This window comes from Carassius auratus, chromosome 13 (genome assembly GCF_003368295.1).
Source record: "Carassius auratus strain Wakin chromosome 13, ASM336829v1, whole genome shotgun sequence".
Classification (NCBI taxonomy): domain Eukaryota; kingdom Metazoa; phylum Chordata; class Actinopteri; order Cypriniformes; family Cyprinidae; genus Carassius; species Carassius auratus.
The window spans coordinates 23,972,338-23,992,269 of record NC_039255.1 but is presented as its reverse complement, the minus strand read 5'-3'; the positions used below and the strand labels follow the sequence as shown (position 1 = coordinate 23,992,269).

The following is a 19,932-nucleotide window of genomic DNA, read 5'->3' as shown; positions in this document are numbered from 1 at the left end:
AGGGCACTGCCTCTCCGTCTGGGCAAACATGCAAACAAACAACCGCTCAGTGTTTGGCCGTCAACTGTCAGCTCTGTGTGTGGCAGCACAAGGAGAGGAAATGACATCACGCCGGTAGGTTTAATGGGTTCTCCGCCTAGCTGTCACTGTGGTGGTCTCTGCCGGGCGCTGCTGGCACCAGTTCTACTAACACATGCAAGACCTTACACATAAGCTCTGACTGGCATTAAAAAAACCATGACTATCCAACCAGGAATTTACCGGAGTAAAAACATAAATACTATTAAATTAATAAAACTATTTTTACTTTAACAGCTGATAGTATGATAATTTGAGTAACCAGTAGAGACCATAAATGAAGGCCAGCAATTTGCGGTCTGACAAGTTTAGTCACTTTTCTGTTTCATCTTCTCTTACAAAAACTGTGACTTGCACCCGTCAGGTATTCTGATATATATAGTACCACGGCACTGATTGATTTATGTACTATTATATTTAATAGATAAGTGTTGCCATGATTTTAAAAATTCAAAACTGACAAAACCTAAAATCAGTTTGTCCGACCAACAACAGATAAGAGTTTTCATGGAACCTGTTTACAGTTCATTATATTCATTTTTTTTTATTTTATTATTATTATTATTTGGTGACATGAACAGATCAGAAATGACACACTTCACATTTAAAAAGAAAATAAATTGGCTAGAACAACATTTTTATGTTAATGTATATATATATATATATATATATATATATATATATATATATATATATATATATATATATATATAAATATATATGAAGTGTTACTCGCTCTCCTATGCTTATTTTTGTGGTTGTTGTTGGAGGGGTGAAGTTCAGCATGACCTTGCAATCACTGTAATGCTAAAAGCTCATTAGCTAATCAGTGGTCGGCTCGCTAATCAGCGGTCCAATCTGTTCCTAGATTTATAAACATAACCAATATGTTCTAGTGCTGATCCACCCTCCGTCTGTCATGTTCACATTCCCCCACAAAAGAGAGGATAAAAAAAGTAGAGAAAAGAAGATAAAATGTAGGCAGTGCCTGGGGCCTGTTGTGATGTAAGACAGAGGGGGAGAGGGGGGGGGGGTGCACCCTTGTATGGTTCACAGAATCTGTACGAATGCATGCATACACACACGCACATATCTTACGACAACTCGCTTCCAAAGAGCCATCCATGCACATATGTCTCCACATATAGAGACGCATTCTCTCCAAGACAAAGAAACTATTTTAACTGCGCTGGTTTCGTTTACACACGCGCACACACATTCACACGCACTCCAACACACATTACAAACGACTTCACATGACTAAATGCACACACATGCACACACAAATGCGCACACATGCACACACACACACACAGAACCACTCAAACTTGTCTGCTGTTGACACAACACAGAGATCAGGTCTGAGCAAGTGCTGAAATTCCAGTATGGCAGAATTGTTAGCAAACACTTGAGAATAGACTGAGCCCAACTGTTCAGAAAGGCAAACAGTCCCTATATCCATCCAGCTTCATGGAACTGAGCTCTCCAATATGTCTCCATCTTTGCCTGATGTAGCAAGGGATTTCGAGGGTGTAGGTTGGGCTGCATGCCTGTGTCTCGCTGGTGTAAATATGTCTTTTGTTTGGCAGTTTGACAACAGGGTGTGTTGGTATTTTGTTGAAAGGCCACGGATGTTCACACTAAAGCACCTTGACAGGAAGGCTGTGTGAAGACTGCTCCGAGACATGGGCTATTGCTCATCTCACCCAGACCTGCTTGCAGACACATATGCATGCATGAACAGTGAGACTCATATATGCATGCATGCTCAGCTTAAGCAATTTAATTTACTGTGTACACTACATCCAGAATTATTGATCTAGCAAACATATATTCTGACACATGCAGTTCAAAACTAGAATCCAGTGTAAGATTTCACCAAGATGTTGATCTATGATAGTCCAGCAGACTTAATGTAGTTCCTTGTGTGTGTAAAATGTATCAATTTGTCTTGAAAATAAACTGCACTGTAATCTTTATTCTCAAGCAAGTCTCAATTTGCTTTCCATTTAAATCTCATTATGGTGTAGGAGAAACAACTGATACACCACATAGATCTCATTTCTGATTTTGCTTTCGTATAGGTAAAACACTTGTGTATCCCCTCTCCAAGATACCTACTGGGTCAGGGGTCACATTTCCCCCGAAGCTATAAGAACATTGCCAGATACTACACACGAAGAGCACACAGAGCAATCATCCAGAACAAGCAGAGCAACAAGTTTCAACTTCTCTTGACATGGGCGGGCTTGGCTGTCAGAGAAGTGAAGCATGCCAGTCATCCAGTTCTTTCTCTGTATTTTGCTCTTGCTCCTTTTTTCTCTCAGGCGCAGAAACCTGATCCGTGGTGTGTGGACGCTGGTTCTCTAAAGTAGCCCCGCCACACTTCACTCCATGCTTTTAAGACTTTCATAAAAGCCGCCTTATTGACAAAACAATCCATCCCTGAGGTTTAAACAGCATCTTTAAAGGGATTATTAAATTCCGTCAGGAAGGAAAGAACGGGCAACACGTGAAACCTGATGACCCGCCCATTGATTTTACATCACTGATCTTTATGGAGTGTTCTGAGAATGCTTTCTCTTCTCGTCAAAGGCTAAGACTTTTCAATCTCTCTGCATTTTTCCTTTTTCTTACCCTCCCAACAAAGCTATTTCAATGTAAGTTTTGCATTTGTATGTTGAACGACTGACCACCTTTACATCATGCAGTTGTACACAATCCCTATCAAAGCTCTCCAAAAAATAGATCCCACAGTCGATCCACATCTACTTCTTGACGCCACGTTCGCTCACAGTGTCTTAGGCTTTCTCTGTGTGCTCATGCGTGTCCGTGGGTGTGTATGCGTGTGCGTCTGTGCTCATGTGTGCGTAAGGGTGTCCATCAGGGTGTGACTAAGTGTGCGTCTATTGCGTATCGTCCATAGGAATAGTTTTCAGACACTCGCAATGCATGTTGACTAAACAATGCAGACACCCGCGCGGGTCGATTGTTAATATGTGGACCCAGATTCGCAGCAGTCCCTCACGTTATGTCAGCGCCAATAATTCATGAGTGATCCGCACCCCGTGTGGCCTTTAGCATTTTTTATTTAATCTTCAAGCTGTGGATTCTCCGAGTCCTCATCAATAATGGACACATACATGTGTGTTAACAAGACTATGGGAGCAGGGCTTAAGAAAGCATACATTTTCGGTTGATCGCTTGTTTAGCACCATGTGTTAGCTGTTCGTTTGACGTCACATATGTTCGCCCCTAAGTCCTATAAACAACAAAATGTTTGCTCAGAGATATGGTTAAATGATATGGACCTGCATGCTCATTTAATAACATCTATATGATTTCATGCAAGAGTGGAAAGGTTGGAAATCATCTAGTAAATCTTGTACGTATATTGTATGTTGGGCTGGTGCTTTGACTAGTCTGATTGATAGAATCACAGCTAGGGAAAATGCCTCTAAAATTCAGCAGGTCAGGAGGTAACATCACCAGGGGTTGCCATGGAAACACCCAATGGTGAGCTTCCTACTAAGCACAACCACAGGCCTATGAAACAACAGATAACAGATCCTACTCTCTAACCCCTGATGTGCTTAGCACCTCTCTCTCTCTCTCTCTCTCTCTCTCTCTCTCTCTGTGTGTGCTTTCATATACTCTTTCCATGTCATCTGCACCCTTACACACACACGCGCACTGATGCACACAATCTGAAAGAGGGCTGCAAGATCCCAGAATGCGGGGTTTAGCAGCTAATACCACTTAAACTGACAATAGCTTACACACTTGCTCAGACAAGTGCTCTTTCTCCCGCATCCACACAAACACAGGCAGCAGGACAAGTCATCCAACATACACCAAACCCTGCTCCAAAATGACCCGCCCCGGTAGCCAGAGTGCTGGGTTTGGACGAGACAGTGTGTGAAGCAATTGCCTGTGTGTTCTCTGCTAACTAATATGGCTGAAAGAATTGATCTCCCATGGGTTGTTGTGAGGTCACAGAAATTGATAACCCCAACAAGATTCCCTGGTGTCTGTCAGCCTGTGTCCCACTGATAGGCCACTTTTGTAAATTAATCCTCATTCTCAGTCACCGGTTGTCTCCAAGGTACCGGGCTGAACAATGGTAAGGATTATGTTGTCAGAAATCACATTTTGTGTAATGGGTTTTTATATGTCTCCCATCTCTCGCACTCTCCTAACATCTGGTGTACATAGCAAGGGAATGGTTGTTAATAAGCTTGAGAAGCCTGACGGAATAACAACGTTATGTAATCAGGAGACAAAGGTAGATTGCATTCCAGTTAAATGCAATATGTTTAGCAATGTATTCTGCGAAAACAATGATTTCTAACAGAATTAGAATAACTTTCAGATGGGCCTTCCATAGCACTTATACACATGTGAGACTCCAAACATCATAACCGCCAGTTTCTACAACATGTGCAACTACCACATACAAATGACAAGACGCTCAAGTGAAACAAACCAATTTTACAGTTGCCAGCTCTAAAAATGCTTTCAGTGTATAGATGCGTGTTTGCTTGCTCTATAAAATGTGTGGCTATATATGTGATCTTGCTTCTGGTGCTATTATCTTGTAACTAAAAGTAGTTCATATTTGGATGATTAGGCTACTGATTATCTTTGTGAAATAATTAATAATTGGCGAAGAACAATTCGTATTGGAATGCAATTTTAAAGTAACTCTCCATCCCATGCTGGGAGCACCTCCATCAAGGCCGATGTATTCTGCAAAATGGATTATGGCATGTAATCAGATCCTTGCCAATATAAATCTCAGACAATTATAGAACAAGAGCAGAGTGAGTTTGCGAACAGAATTTAATGTAAGGACCTGGCAAGAGAAACAAGTTTGTTCTTTGTGTTCTTGCATCAAACATTCCATTCTATGCTAGTTTTCACCTCCCTATCTCATGCCCTTTATTAGACACGGCTAACAATAGTATATGCTGATAACCATCTCTGGGAACAAAAGCACCCCTGCAAGGGTTCTGTCCAACTTTACAGAACTTTAACAGCGGAAACGTCAAAATCAATAGCTATTTAGGTAGGGACAAAGAGTCTCATGTCACAGTTAGCGTGGGGCAGACAGGTTTTGAGAGGACTGAAGAGGATGAAGAGTAGCTGCTCTCATAGGGATTCATATTCGAATGAGCAAACAAAAAATAAAAAAAGTCGGAAAAATCCTGGCGGCAATATCCCTTTGGGTGAATTGATTTGAAGGGAGATGAGGCGATAAGTGGGAGACAGATGGGAGGTGTGAGCAAAAGCGGGGGGTGGGGACGGGAGGGTATTAATTCAAATCATTAAGAGTCGCTTGCCAGGGGCGAAGCTATTGATTGCATGTAAACACAAAAGTACAATTGACTTACCAGTTGTTCACTTGTAGTATAGTGAGCCCGGTGTCTTGTGCCAGTTGCTTTTTCTGTTCTTCTGAAGGGTAGGGGTGCTGATAAAAGAGAGAGAGAGAAACAGGAAATGACATGAGAAATATTGTAAATAAATCAATTGAGCACATTTGTTAGTGAGAGAAAGGTCTGAGGTACAGAAGGGAGACGTTGCTCACACATTTGGGCAGAGAAGTGGCAAAGCAGCTGTTAATTAGTGAGAAAAAGTGAGGTGTGTCTCTTTCTTAGAGTCATTAATGGAATATGAAATCGTGTAATTAATGGCAGCGAAAAAGGCAAGCCAATTATAAAGTTAAGTGAAGTGTGGGAACAGAAACAGTAATTAGAGTGCTGCGCCGTGCAACCCCACTGAAATTCATTCTAGTAATATTGCTGCCATGAATGCATGATAGAGAATGGATATCTAAACATTTGTGTGGTATACAGACCACAAATCTGATATATACCTCTTCCTTTTTAATCGTTGTAAGATAAGCATCATTCTAGATGATTAGCCAGTCAACTAAAAGTTAACAACGTGGATGACGCTAAAGCACTGCAAACAGTTTCGAAACTTGATCTGAGCTGATCCAGCTGTTTAAATAAAGGTGAGGTGAGATTTGCTTGATTTATATTAGCGTGAGTGTGAAGTATTGAGCTCGCTAGCTTTGAGTCTAAACAATGTGCTGTTCATGAAAAAGACAAGACAGAGCCTGTGTTGAGGCCCCTGCTGAGCATGTAAAATGGGAGGTACACTGTGCAAAGATGTTTACACCATATTTATACCTAGAGAGAGAGAGAGAGAGAGAGAGAGAGAGAGAGAGAGAGAATGAGCGAAAGAACCATGTTTTTTATCTCAAAGCACAGCAACAATCCCTTTCCCATTTCTTTGGTACAGTATTTTCATATTATGCTTTGTTAACAGAATAAGTGGACCTGGACACCTACAGTCTTTGTTTGTCTGACTGTGCTAACAGATTCAGACCTTCTAAGCCCATTACCAAACCTTGCACAACCTGCTAAGGATTAACATAGACAGCCAATGTGACAATAAATCTCTGTTCAACGGAGAATTTAGCAAAATCACTATGACTGAATGACAACAGTTAAGTCAACACCCTTGACACTTCAGCAGAGCAACTGAGGCTATGTTTACATGACAGTGGTGTAGTCAAAAATGGAAAAGTTTTCCATTACATTTTTCAAAAGTTTCACGTAAACATTTTCAAAACAATTCATGTTAACACATATCCACAAAAACACTGTATTATGTATGCCAGGCCAGTAGTTGGCGCTGTCACCTTGTTAGGTGACAGCACATGTAGGGAAGTGGCGATTATGGGCCTGTCCCAAATGGCACCCTAAACCCTCACAGTCTTCCTCTGAGTCCGCACTTTTTTGACGTAATGTCACAAATTGACTCTCAGGCAGAAGTCTGTTGTGGAGCTCACTACTGTCTACATACCTAACATGTACTACGCATGCACATGACATCACCATTTTCAAAGATTCACGTTTTGGTTGTTTACAAGGAAAAATTTTTTTCCAAAATATGCATTTTCAGTTCCCAAAATGGCGTTGTCATGTAGCGAAGAGTGAAAACTCTTTAGTGAAAACTGAAAAGTTTACAGTTTTTGGCTGAACACGCTGTTGTGTAAATGGACCCTAAGAGCCAAGCATGTCACAGTGAAAGGGCGCTTATGAAAATAACTTGCCTTTACTTATGTGATCTAACATTGAAAAGGAAGACATTGACAGTTGTGATTCTGATTCATCCTTTGAGAGGTATAATGAGAACAAAGCTTCCAAATGAGCAAACTGAAATTTAAAAAATTCAAAATTTTCATGTGATCCAATTGTAGGTAATTGGAACAAACTGTGGACAATTTCATGCAGAAAGTTATAACTGTAGTGTCGCCTCCAGCCATTCCTACATAGGTTTTAAGAATGATTTGATTTATTTATTCTTTTTCCTTATCGTATATTTCCAGTGTCTATCTTTTTAAACCACAGTGATGAGGTCTGTGTGAAACCAGGGCCAGGACTGGAAATGTGAGAAAACAACATTCCAGCATCTTTCACTGTCATCTGATCAGCATTTGAGTATGAAAAATGTAATGGCCATCATAATCATAAATTCAATCTATATCCCCAACATCAGATTTATGTCATCCCTGCCCTGTAATTCAACAAATCATCAGAGAGAGAACAGAAGTCATGCTCAAATTTACAAATGAACTGTGGAGGAAAAAAATGGCACTAAGTGTGACGTGATGGCTAGTCAGCCCTGTAGTGAAGTGAACATGTCTGGACAAAAGTATCGCAGGCTTCATCACTTTTAGGGGGAACAGTGAGTGTTCTGCTGCTGTCCAACAAATAATGACTCCAGCACAGGGCCGATCCAATTCCAGGTATCAGAAAATGGTTCTGCTCACAGCCTCTCCTACGCTGGAAGCTTCAGGTTAAATTCAGATTGGTTTCACTTAGACAACATGATTTGGAAAGAAGAATTAATTTTTTTGCCAGACCATTTGCATACAAGATTCTTTTGCATTCCGCTATTTTGAAGCTATGTCTTCTACAGCTATGTCATTACATTGTCTACACTTGTAAAGGTATGGGTAACTAAGAAAGTCATTCACACAAAAATAAAAATATTCAAATATCTTAAGTATATTGATAAAGAATGCATTGGCTTCACTTTTAAGAAAAGAAGTGGGAGGAGGACTGTCAACTAAGGCAACTTGTTAGACAACTTTATAAAATAAAATGTTACAACAATGCACAATGGTGTGGAGAAACTGAGCAGTCAGGTTTCAGTTCAACTTGAATGTAACCTAATCCTATCCTAACTTCTCAGTAAATACTAGAAACCCCATACAAAGACCTGTTCTGTGATTGACAGGTGGCTCTGACCATGAGGATTCAGCAGTACCCAAACAGGATTCCTGTACAAACGGCAACGGGGTCAAGCTCTTCTGCCCACAGCATCGTATGTGACTCCCCTTGTTTGTCATAATGACCTCGAGGGAGCCACACCTGTATTTGAGGAGAATGGGGCAGCAGTAATTAATTAAATGTGAATAAATCAAATCTGGATGTTTTCCAGATATGACAAGTAATACCTGTAAATGGGGCTCATTTACAGGTATTACTTGTCATATCTGGAAAACATCCAGATATGATTTATTCACATTTAATTAATGGCTGCTCACACAAAAGCAATTCTGTTAACTTGGCATGAAGCTCATGAAGTGGATATGTTTAGAAACCCATAATGCATTACAACAAGCTCAGTACATTCATTCATTTAGCAGATGCTTTTATCCCAAGCGACTTACAAAACAAGGAATACAAGAAATTATTATTTTTAGGAGGCAATAACACACGTGCTAGCAATAAAACATTTCAAACATTGTACAGAATAGCACATGATGGAACTGGGTGGAATTTAAGAAATAGTGAAAGCATAGAAGGATTTTATTTTATTTTTTCAAGTCAGCAGGATGCAGTTTTCAGCTGTTTCTTGAATTTTTGTCAGCTGTCTGGATAAGGTTAGGAAGATCATACAACCACCAAGGAACGGTGAATGAAAAGGTTCAGGAAAATGATTTTATAGCTGGCAGTAAAAGCTGCATCGAATCACAAAAGTCTGAACTCGGAGGAAGACTGTGAGGGTACCATTTGGGACAGGGCCTTCCAAGGTTTTTTTTTTTTTTTTTTTTTGCTCCAAACACCAAATTATCTCTGTGCATCAAAGCAGTGTGATTTTGATTCTGGTTTAACTGAGAGAAACCAACAGATTTTAAAATATTCAGAGAGCAACTGAGTACTTTAATCCTCTTGACAGTAATACTGGGTGAGAATTGTTTTCTCAGGGTCTCGTGATGCTTTAGTGAGAAAGCAATAATACTGCCTAAAGAACAGATGGAAATTCTCAACGCATCCTCCCTGTTTCCTTCCGTCTATCTTAATGATACGTCTTGTCTAATATACTATTCCTTTCATCAGAATTTCCAGACTTTTCTGCACTGGTGGACACCAAGCCAACAATGTCCTCCCCATGCTCAATTCTCCATCATGTATCTTATCTGTGTGTGTGTGTGTGTGTCTAGCAGTGCATCAACAATAGTCCCTCCCGGTCTTCCTCCGCGGCCCCCTCAGATAGGCAATGGCGGGGAAGAGTGTAGAGTCCGTGTCCTATCAGCGAGATAAAAGAGGTGAACAGGTCTCTACCATTCTCTTGTGCTCTCTCTGAGCCGAAGATTGCTGCTCGAAACAGAACTCCGACTTTCCCCCCAACCCTTGATTGACTCTGCTCTCCTTACCCACAATTCAGAGTGATGGCCGAGAATGCTGTTTTGAATACAGCCAAGATATGAGTAGTCAAGTTGTGTCAGGAGCCCTTTCTGTGGGAGAATTGCGCTCTTTACTGTACTGTACCCTGAAAGCTGAGCGGTACAACCCAGACTATGAGAGCAGAAACATGAGAGGTGTGTACTCTTGGTCTTTATGTCTTTGTTGGAAGAGTTGTGTCTATGTAGAACATGGAGGAGGAGGTCTGGATGAGCTCCAGCTGCGCTCTTTATCAGGTCCTTAGACAGGATTCTCTGGTTCACTGTGAGGGGAGAACTATTTTGGAAGTTCCTTTCATCTCTGTGTTTTCTTCATCATTTTGCTTCCCCCACAAAAAAGCCAGAATCCAAGCATTATTTCTTTACCCGTCAACTCCCAGGGTTGGCTAGGGCTGCGTACCGAACACATCCTCCTCCAGTCAATGTGGACATGTCTTTTTGTGTTCCAGTTAATTACAATCAGCCACAGCCCCCTCTCCCCCACTCTGCTGCCTTCATTACCCACATTTCTGTTATTATTGTTACATTAATTTAAAAGAACATTTCTTCCTATCCTGTGCGAAACATGGAGCTTTTCCTTCACACAGAAAATGAGAGTGGCACAAAAATGAGGCATGCCCCTTGAGTTGCATGACAATGTGGCTCCATTTGACAATGCCTCAACTAAGTGCCCATCTAAGCAATGTGATGTCTAAATACTAAATACGTTGCAGGGGTGACAAAGGTCAACAGGTCCTTTCAAGTTATATGTAAGGGGTTCATTTCAGCTAGGTTTCCTAATGCTGCCTCACTTCCATATTCCTTGTGGCTAATCCCCATGGAAGCCAAGCTGCCCCTAAGGAATGCCTGAGGCTTGTTCCAGGGGCCATTTTGGCCGAGGTGCCAACTGAGTATCATTTCAACATACCATCTCAGAATCACCCACCGTACATGTAGGCTGCATCCACCACTCTTATGTGGCTTGGCCTTTGAGAAAACAGGATTAGGTCTGAAGTTTAGTGCTCCACCTACTCCTGCTCTGCTAGCATTAACTGCACTAGAGCCACAGCTTCAGGCCTTCAGCAGATAGGGCCACCTACAACATCCATCCCAAACCTTAGGCTGGGGGAGGAAGGATTACCCTTGATATTTGGCAAAGAGCATTATCATCTCACCAGAAAATTATGCACTTTTTGTCTTCGTCAGTAAGACACACATGAGAGGAACAAACACTTTTTTTGGTAAGTTATTTATTGTCAAAGAAAGGTGTTATTGCTCAAGAGAGTCATGACCTCAGAGATATTTCTTGGCTGTGGAAGTTGAGGCATTCCAAATTCCTTTTTGTGTATGTGGCATAAACACCACGTTTTGTCCTTTTTTGAGAAAAAACAAAACAAAATATGCTTCATAAAAACTGAAAACTGAAGAGAGAGAATGAGTGAGAGGGAGAGATGGAGCAAAAAAAGATTCTGTAACCCAATTTCTTCCTAAGACTGATTCACCAATGAGACAACAACAAAAGAGGGAGAAAGACCTTATATTTGGAAAACAACTGGAGGCCAGGGTTTAAGATGCCCTGGTGGAGTTGGTGACTGGCTGGCTCACAGAAAGTGGGGATGCTTCATTGGGAGCGCCACTAAGTTTGTAGCGAGTTAAGTCAACACAAAGCCAGCACATGAATTATTCACACACAGCATTTTTAGAAATCCTTGTACTACAACAAGCTAAAGCTGGGGAAATTTTACCCTTGTTAGGTTATTTTTTTTTTTATTTTTTTTTTGCCATCTCATCTCCTCTTTTAATAAAAGAGCATATGTTTAATTTGGTTTCCAGCATCTTAATTAGTCATCCTCTGTTAAAAACATTTTTGTTGGTTTAGGGTAAAGGGTGTAACACAAGAGAATAGGCACTCTTGGTTTGGAGGCAAATGAGGACAGAATGTAAGTCTAAAATTAAAGGATGGGTGTGGGCTAGAATACAAATCAGATCTATCCATATCTGTTTAAGCTTCCAAGCCCACAATGTGCTAAATCAACATGATCAAATTTAAGCTAAGGGCTTTGCATTCAAAAATGCAAAGTGCAACAGGCAAAAGACAAAATAACACATATCTGGACACCCGGATTTGGAAAGCCAATTTATTTGAAAACAGTGGCTGGTATTTGAATAGTTTTACATAGAGTAGAACAGAGCTATATTTTTCATGGGGTGGCCTATAGCTTCAAGCGCCGCCAGATATTGCAAAGAGGTAAGCCAGGTTCAGGCACTGATCTAAAGTCAGTCGCAGTAGGGTAAGCAGCCTCTTATTCACTCTCATTACAGATCCCAATGGAAGGGTGGGGAGTCTGTGTTTAAGGGGGATGCGTGTTGTTCCACACCTGCTGTTCACAGTCACACGGTAATAAGGGGGCCAGCCTGCAAACACTGACTGGAGCTTGGTGGACTGCGGCTGATGAGCCCGGGCTGATTCAGGGGTGATTATGTAGTTTACTGGACCACTAAACCTCTTTAAGCTTGTAATTACAGCCTATTTGAGGGGAGAACATTCAAAAGCAATTCAGCTGCGCTGTGCCATGCCATGCTGACCGCAGCTGAAGGTGGGCTGCTGGCATTCGGCGGGGAGTCTAGTATCTGCTGGGATTGGGATTTTAGCACAGTCAGTCAGGTAGCATCATGTACACATGCCAACTAAGCTCCGGTTCCAGAGAGTGCCAGCCAGCAGCTTTGGTTGACACACAAAATCAGAGTGGCTTGTGATTGTTTAAAGCTGATAAAAAAAACAAATGATTGTTTTAGCTATTGTCAAGAGTACTGGGAGTGAAATGCAAAGCAGTGCTATTAATGCATGCTTCGGTACACAAGCTACTCCACCCTCCTGCCTCCCAGTAGCCAAAACTGGGTTTGTCGAAGGCGGGGGCTGAGTGGCAGGAGCAGGAACTCATGGTGCATTAAATGTTAAGCGAATCAGGTTACCATGTTGCACCTTGACCATAGAATCCTTTCCAATGCCCTTACTCTCAAGGAAATTATCCTTTAGCCAATTCCACTGAAATGTGATACACAAAGGAAGCAATTTCGGAACCACAAAAATAATTCTAATTACCTGTGCGATATTATTATGTTATTACCATAATTAGCCTTTTGACCTGGCTGTTTTAATTAATGTTCAGTGGAAGGCCTGAGGGGAAGAGAAACCTGGTCGTGGTTGGGAAAGGTTTAAAAAAAGTAAAGACATTTTACAATTGCTCCCTTATGTCATTTCACTGTCTCAATAAAAGAAGGGCAGACTGAAGGAAGGAAGAACAAAGAAAGATATTTCTCCTCTCTCCTCTTCTTTTGCAATCTTGTTTTATCTTCTCCTACCTCTCCTTTCTTCTGAACGAAAGACAGATCTTTCTCCATCGGTGCACAGCTTATACAAATCGATGGCTTAATCTGTCGTAACAAACAAGTGAGCAGCGCCTTGCCTCTTTCCGCTTCCTTTTCCACCGCAGCTAAAACACTCTGCTAATAACAGAAAGAATAAAATAAAAAGGCCCATGGACCAAAACTCTCATCCACTTTCTTAGTGATCTCACTTTTTTATTAACGTGTGAATCTAATCTGATGAAATGCGGCCACGTCTGGTTCAAGACACATTGCAGATTCCTAACACAGAAGGGAGCGATCCCTTGGTTACACGCAGCAATTTCCATGGGGATGACATGGATCAGCAGGTGCTCTCAATGCAGCTCCCATGCAGCCATGCATCCCTTATTGCGACAGGAAACGCCATGCACTCAGCACAGCAGGAAAAGGTCAAGATCCACTATCAGAGCTAAATGGAGAGAATCCTATTCAATAGTTGAATATATGCCATGTCCTGGATAAAGGTAAGGTAAATAAGACAAATCTAAGAGGTTTTAAGTGTCTGAGACCATTTCCCTTTTGTTCATCGCCTCGGGAAATCAATGACAACAAAGACAACGGCACTTTAAAAGGGTCTTGGATTCAGTGCACAGGACATGCTAGCTCCATTAAACAATTTATGCACTTACACATGATGGTATAAAATAATTGAATTTATCTCCTCTCCAAGCCAGCACACTTAATGATACACTATAGACTATAAAATGCTTGCCCCCTTTTTTTTCCTGTTTCGGAACACTTTGCTTGAAAAATGGAATGGGGAAATGCAGAATAAAACAGCATCAGTCTAGGTGTGCCTGCTGCTGATGCAGAAATGAGCAAATGTGTATTTTAATTTGTGTGTACTTTTTTTTCAGCCATTGCCAGACAATTACTCTTTTGATGCTCTGTGACTCCTTCACAAAAGGAAAAAAAGCCCCATCAAGAGGCCTGGGGGTAGTGCTTTTTCCTCCTGAAGAACCGTTTGTCCCCAGATGAAAAGCACAATAAACTCTGAGCAGCACGCATGGCTGAGATTACAAGTAGGAGGAACTGAATTGATAAATTAGTTCAGCAAACGTGCAAACTGATTACCGCGTCTGTGCTGCCATATAATCCATCAGGCACACACTGGCGAGCACATGCACAGAAACAGAGTGAGCCAAGAGTATCTGGGACAGACTGCTGGAGTTCTGCTCTGTGGGGGAATGCTCTGCAGTGGCTGTAAGTAAAAGGTATTGAGCTGCTGACTGCAGACAGAAAGATCCGTGAGCACTGACGATTACAGCATAGCTAGGGTTATTCAGCAAAGTCTGGTCTGAATCAACACACATAGTGTTATCTAAAAACACCAATGGACCTTTATCAGACCATAGCTAAACCCTGGGCAACTGGACACCTCTGATTAAGATGCAAATACAGAGCAGAGCATGCTGGACTGATTTCAAATTGGCAATGCTGTGAAATGTAGACGTATATAGACATCCAAATATTGTTGTTTCCGCTGTCCTTATTTCAGCTCAGGTTGTATCCTCTGCCCTTCCCTGGTTTGACGGTTGTGGATCAAGCACCTACCATAATCCCTGATTAACATCCTCCCTAAATGCCCCATAAATCCATCCCAATGACAAATAAACTAACACTACTATGGTCCCCAACAGTTGGTGCTTGGCGGATATCTAAATGGAATGTACCAGACTTCAGGATATTTATACCGTATTTCCCTCAGTTACCTCAGTAAGAACAATTTAGTGGGGCTTACATAGAAACTAGAACTGAGAGATTAAGGCAATGACTGGTATGCAGAGAGAAGACCTCATGCAAGCCTAGCATGATCTCACACTAAACAGATGCTAGCTGCTAACTCTTCACAAGTAGCTGATAATGAAATACAATACTGTTATAATATAGCAGGCCAGTGTATAACTTTCTCTAACTGACAACGTAACAAAACTGCCTAGGAGTGCATGTTAACAAGCTGGACGAATGGTATTCAGTGAGGCCCACCTGTGCGCTTCTGGAAAATAGAGTATGTGGCCATTATCTTCTCCAATGACGTGGCTGCAACAGTGGCTGGCCCTGTGGGTATTATAAAATTGTCAGGTTCTTGAGAGCAGACTCATCTGGACCAGTTATGCTCTAACAGTTCAGAGGTCACATGAAGTTAAACTTAACGGCCTTTCAGGGACATTACAGAGGAACGGAGCCAACTCCTAAACATGGCTCTTTCTTTTCTCCAAAGCCTCAGTCCAAAAGTGCAGCTGATGTTGGAACACTGTGCTGGACTTTGGTAGAAAAATGTCTAATGATGTGATGTTCATCAATCAAGGCACAGATGGCTTCTGAAAGACAGTGTCAGCAGTGACAAAGCAGCGTCCATCCACCTCTCTTTGCACAATGTGGATTTTATCAAATTCGATCCATTCTGTCCAAGACACACCAATGCCTTTTACGCTGTCACCCTCGAAGCCTTGCCAATGATGGATAAACAATATTTTTTCCACCCTCTCTCTCTTTCCCTCTCTGGAGGTGAAGGGGTGGGGGTGCAGGGGGTTGTCTATCCACAATGACCAGCCCAAAAGAGTTGCCTGCCCCATATCCCAGGGGCCTGTCAGTGGGGTAATTGATGATGTTTTCATTACAAGATGTGGGAGCAGGGGAGCTCATCCTGCCTCAATGGGCAGCCACAGCCCTAAGATTGACTCAGCTGTCTCTTCTTTGACACCACCTTTTATAAAAAGCATCAAGTCATTGCTTTCAAATGTCTCACACACAAATAAACTTGTATCCTCACTCTCAAACAAAAACACCACGGAGACCAAAACAGTTTCAACAGCTGATGTAGAGTCCCAGTTGGCTGCAAGTAACATAGTAAAATGGCAAAGACACACAGTTCAGAAGAATATAAAGTACAGAGGGAGGAAAGAAAGAAACCTTTTTTTTTTTTTCAAACATCCACAATGCTTGATCCTGACTGTTTGAAGAATTCCTTGAAGCTATTTCAAATTCGTGGCGCCTCCAGAACTCACCGCTACTTTGATGAAATTAAGAAATAACCAGCGACCTTAGGCTGCTAAATTCAATTTTCAAATATTAATCTGCACCGACTTTCTGCTTGGTAAAAAAAATAAAATAAAATAGAACGAATGTAAAAACAATATACACTCCAATGAACAACTTGTTAGGAGTGGCTGGCTTCAGACATTTGATTTGTGTTGAGGTTTGGACTTGTGTGGTAAAGAAGAGAGAAAACTTGAGAGTAGGGCTCTATACCAAAGCAAATGTGAATTGCCACACTGGGGTTACCATGGGTGTGCCTACATCCTAGGGCTTTGGCAATAAACAACCACGGGCTAATGGCATCTGAGGCCTGGTTGACCTCTGACCTCTAATGGCTGGGGTGGCTTTTTTGACAAGGCCATTCAGAGTAGGCTCTTGGCTAACTGTTACCATGCCTAAAGTTTGTTTACAAGGACGTCAGTCTTCTTGACAAAGAAGAGTCAGCCGGGAGCCTCACTTGCAATAATTGGCATCCATGTTTTATGGCGATACAAAATGGATGCTATGATGTAATGCAGAAAGGTTTAGTTCACCCAAAAATTAAAATGATGACATTAATGACCTCTGGAGCTTTGGAGCAAGGTTTAGGATATTTTAGATTTAGTCAGAGAGCTCTCTGACCCTCCATTGAAAATGTATGGTATACTGTCGATGTCCAGAAAGGTAATAAAAACATCTTCAAAGTCCATGTGACATCAAAGGGTCAGTTAGAATAGAAAATTCTAGAAGAGAAATTTAACAGTAAATTAACTTAAAAAGTGAATTAAAATGGACATGTAGGAAATTTCAATGCTTTGTGCCAAATGTATGCCACCCCATCAGTGTGGTTTTAAAGTAAAACCAAAAAGTCCAGCCTCATGAAAATCCCTCTGTGCTTTCCAAGCACTAGTTTTTGAGGAGGTCATATGCTGAACATCTGTAATTTTGCCCAGGATATTATCAGCAGGTCAACTAGAACCCTACTCTTTCCCCTCGACTCCAGCCTCCAACTATGGGGCAACAAATTCAGCCCAACTCCCCAAAGAGGACACAGCCCGTTCCTCCTCCAGTTCAGGGCTCTCTGCACGATTCAGTCCATTGAGTGCAGAAATGAGTTATAGTGTTCTTCACACCTGGTTCTGCTCAAGATGCAGCACAGCTGAGGTTTGGCAAAATATACTCCCAGCTAGTAAGAGAAAAACAAGAATGTTGCCTCCACCAGAATTGTTAAATGTGTTTGAAGAAGGTGCTAAATTGGAGCCTAATTGCATTAAAAACGATTATGCCTTCCAGTTTTATTTCGAACACAAGCGGCATGTAAAATGAGGGGGAAATGGGCGATTGCATTTTGTGCTGTGGTTTGCTTTTTACGAGCTGTGATGGAGGCTCCCTCACTTTCTCTGGTGCTGTATACAAACAGAATGAAGCCCAGAGCCCAGCGTGCCAGCCTAATATTCGGCTGTTCCACGATCGGTCCTCATAGCAACAATCTGAAGCCTGGCTTTCATCTAATTACTCTATCACATCATTTTGCAAATTGCCCTTTCACTGGGGAGTTGAGTGCAAAAACATAAGCACAGCAGGATTCGGGGCAATGGCTTCCATTTATTACTCATTTCTCGTTAAATTAAACAAGAAAATACTGTTTGTGAGATAGAGAGTTAAAATCAGGAGGGAACAAGGAATGGGAAGGAGGGGGGCAAAGAGTCCAATTTCACGGCCACAGGAACAGGAAAGCTGCTCAGTGCACCCAACATTCCTCTCCAGGATGCCTGGCACAATCACACTGTCTTTGCTTAGATTAAAAAAAAGAAAAAGATAAGATAAGGGCCTCTTATTTTGTTTTTGCTGTTGTTGCTGTTTTTTTTTTTGTTTTTTTTTCAGTTCACCACAAAGTTTATTTGGAATGTGTTCACACCAGCTTTACAGCATGCTAAAAGTGGCAAGTAATTAGCTAACATCTCTCGATCTCATTCTCCATACTATTCTCAGAACTGCAAACGCCCGCTTCCAAGCCAGCTAATAACCAGGGATTGAAAACAACTGATTAAAGTTCAGCTTCAGGGTGTTGCTACCCCATAAACCTTCCACCGTCTCCTCTAAATCTCTCTCCGTTCTACATATTGTTTCCTATCCTCCTCTCTTCCACCGAATGATACAATAATCTCGTACTGCCACCCACTTCACACACTTCCTTCTCAGCACAATGGCTTCACTGGTTGATTCATGTGACGTGTAAAGAGTGCATTCTTGCTGCAGTTCGGTTGTAAACTGCGAGAAATATGTAATCTATATTTCTCTGAAGGCTATAATCTCTGTGTGTTGTTTGTGCCGCTTCCTAATTGCCGCTGTCTTTATCTCCGAGGGCCAGACCTGGGGACTGTTTCTTTACACATCGATTCAGAGGAAAAGGGACACAGGTTCAGCAACTACCATTTCCAACAATCCCGTGCTCTCACACTTTCTCCTATATCTTTGTGGCCCCACTTGAGACTTTCTGACTTCCTTTTAGTAAAAGCAGGTTGGAGACGGAAGGCGAGAAGACTGCATTGTCCGTAAGTTCAGTCATCCATGCCTCACGTCCTGCATGTTGTTTTGTTCTCCACACAAACGCTGAGCTGTCAGAGTGAAGCATTCGGAGCAGAGAGTGACATTAGTCTAATTTCCCGAGTTTGCCGTAAGGAGCGCTGTGCAAACCTATTAACGGCAGAGACCAAAAGTGTTTCCATTTATGTTTCGATCTGACTGTCTGTCTCAGTATTAAAGTTTCATTCCTTTCTCTCACATTTTTCTGTCTCTCAGTCTATCTCTCTTTTTCTCCCATGCTTCCTTCTCAGACACTTTAGTTGGAGTACTGATGCCATGTTATTGGTTTCTCTATTTTATTTTATTTTTGTCATCTCACGCATGAGTAAAAAAAAAATTTAAAAAAATAATAATAATCAAAAAAAAAAAAAAAAAATATATATATATATATATATATATGGCAATAAATATATGGCAAGTTACATTCCTAAGTTTAATCCTTAAGGTTAGGGTTTAAGCAATAGTAAGAGTAGTATTCTTAAGCCTTAAATAAACCCTAACCATATGTTACATTTAGACATTTTTATAATAATAATAATATTTACTATTCTTTTTTACGTTCAAGCTGTCCAAAAAGGGTGGTTTTGTCAGATTTAGCAATCTTCCTTGTGACAACATTGTCCCTACAGTATAGTTAAACACACTTGAGACCAAGAACAAGTCCTCAGTGACACAATACTGTCCATTATATTGGTCAGCCAAGGCAAACAGGAAACTAAACTTCCATCAGTCTGTGCTCCTGTGGGTATTCCACATTGTTGTTCGTGTGTACGTATGTGTGTGTGCGCCTGTGTGAACTGGCAAATGGCTTTCTTTTCACACACCTTTCTCTTGGGGCCGCTAAAGGTGGTAGTTGGTGGGGGTTTGAGAGTATGTATGTGTGTTGGGGGCGTGCTTGAAGCAGGTGAATCTCTGGGGTACTCGGGCGTATTTCTGTGGCACAGATGTAGGAATGGAGGGGCCAAGAGGGAGTGAGCATGTGGGGGATTTTGGCACTGATAAAATGCACTGCCTTTTGACTGCAGAAACACATTTCCTTTCAACACCTAAAAATACATGTTGCTGGGCCATAATAGCTACAAATGAATGAAGGCTTAAGT

The 19,932-nt window shown here is 41.5% G+C and overlaps 1 protein-coding gene across 2 annotated transcripts in view; it reads right to left on the bottom strand.

Annotated features, from left to right (window-relative positions):
- LOC113113070 (homeobox protein Meis1-like) overlaps positions 1–19,932 on the bottom strand; it is a 61,757-nt gene that overhangs the window by 12,838 nt on the left and 28,987 nt on the right. For both annotated transcript variants that reach the window (XM_026279227.1, XM_026279228.1), the window contains exon 9: positions 5,472–5,548. In XM_026279227.1, coding sequence (XP_026135012.1) covers positions 5,472–5,548 — 77 coding nt within the window. The remainder of the gene's footprint in view (positions 1–5,471; positions 5,549–19,932) is intronic.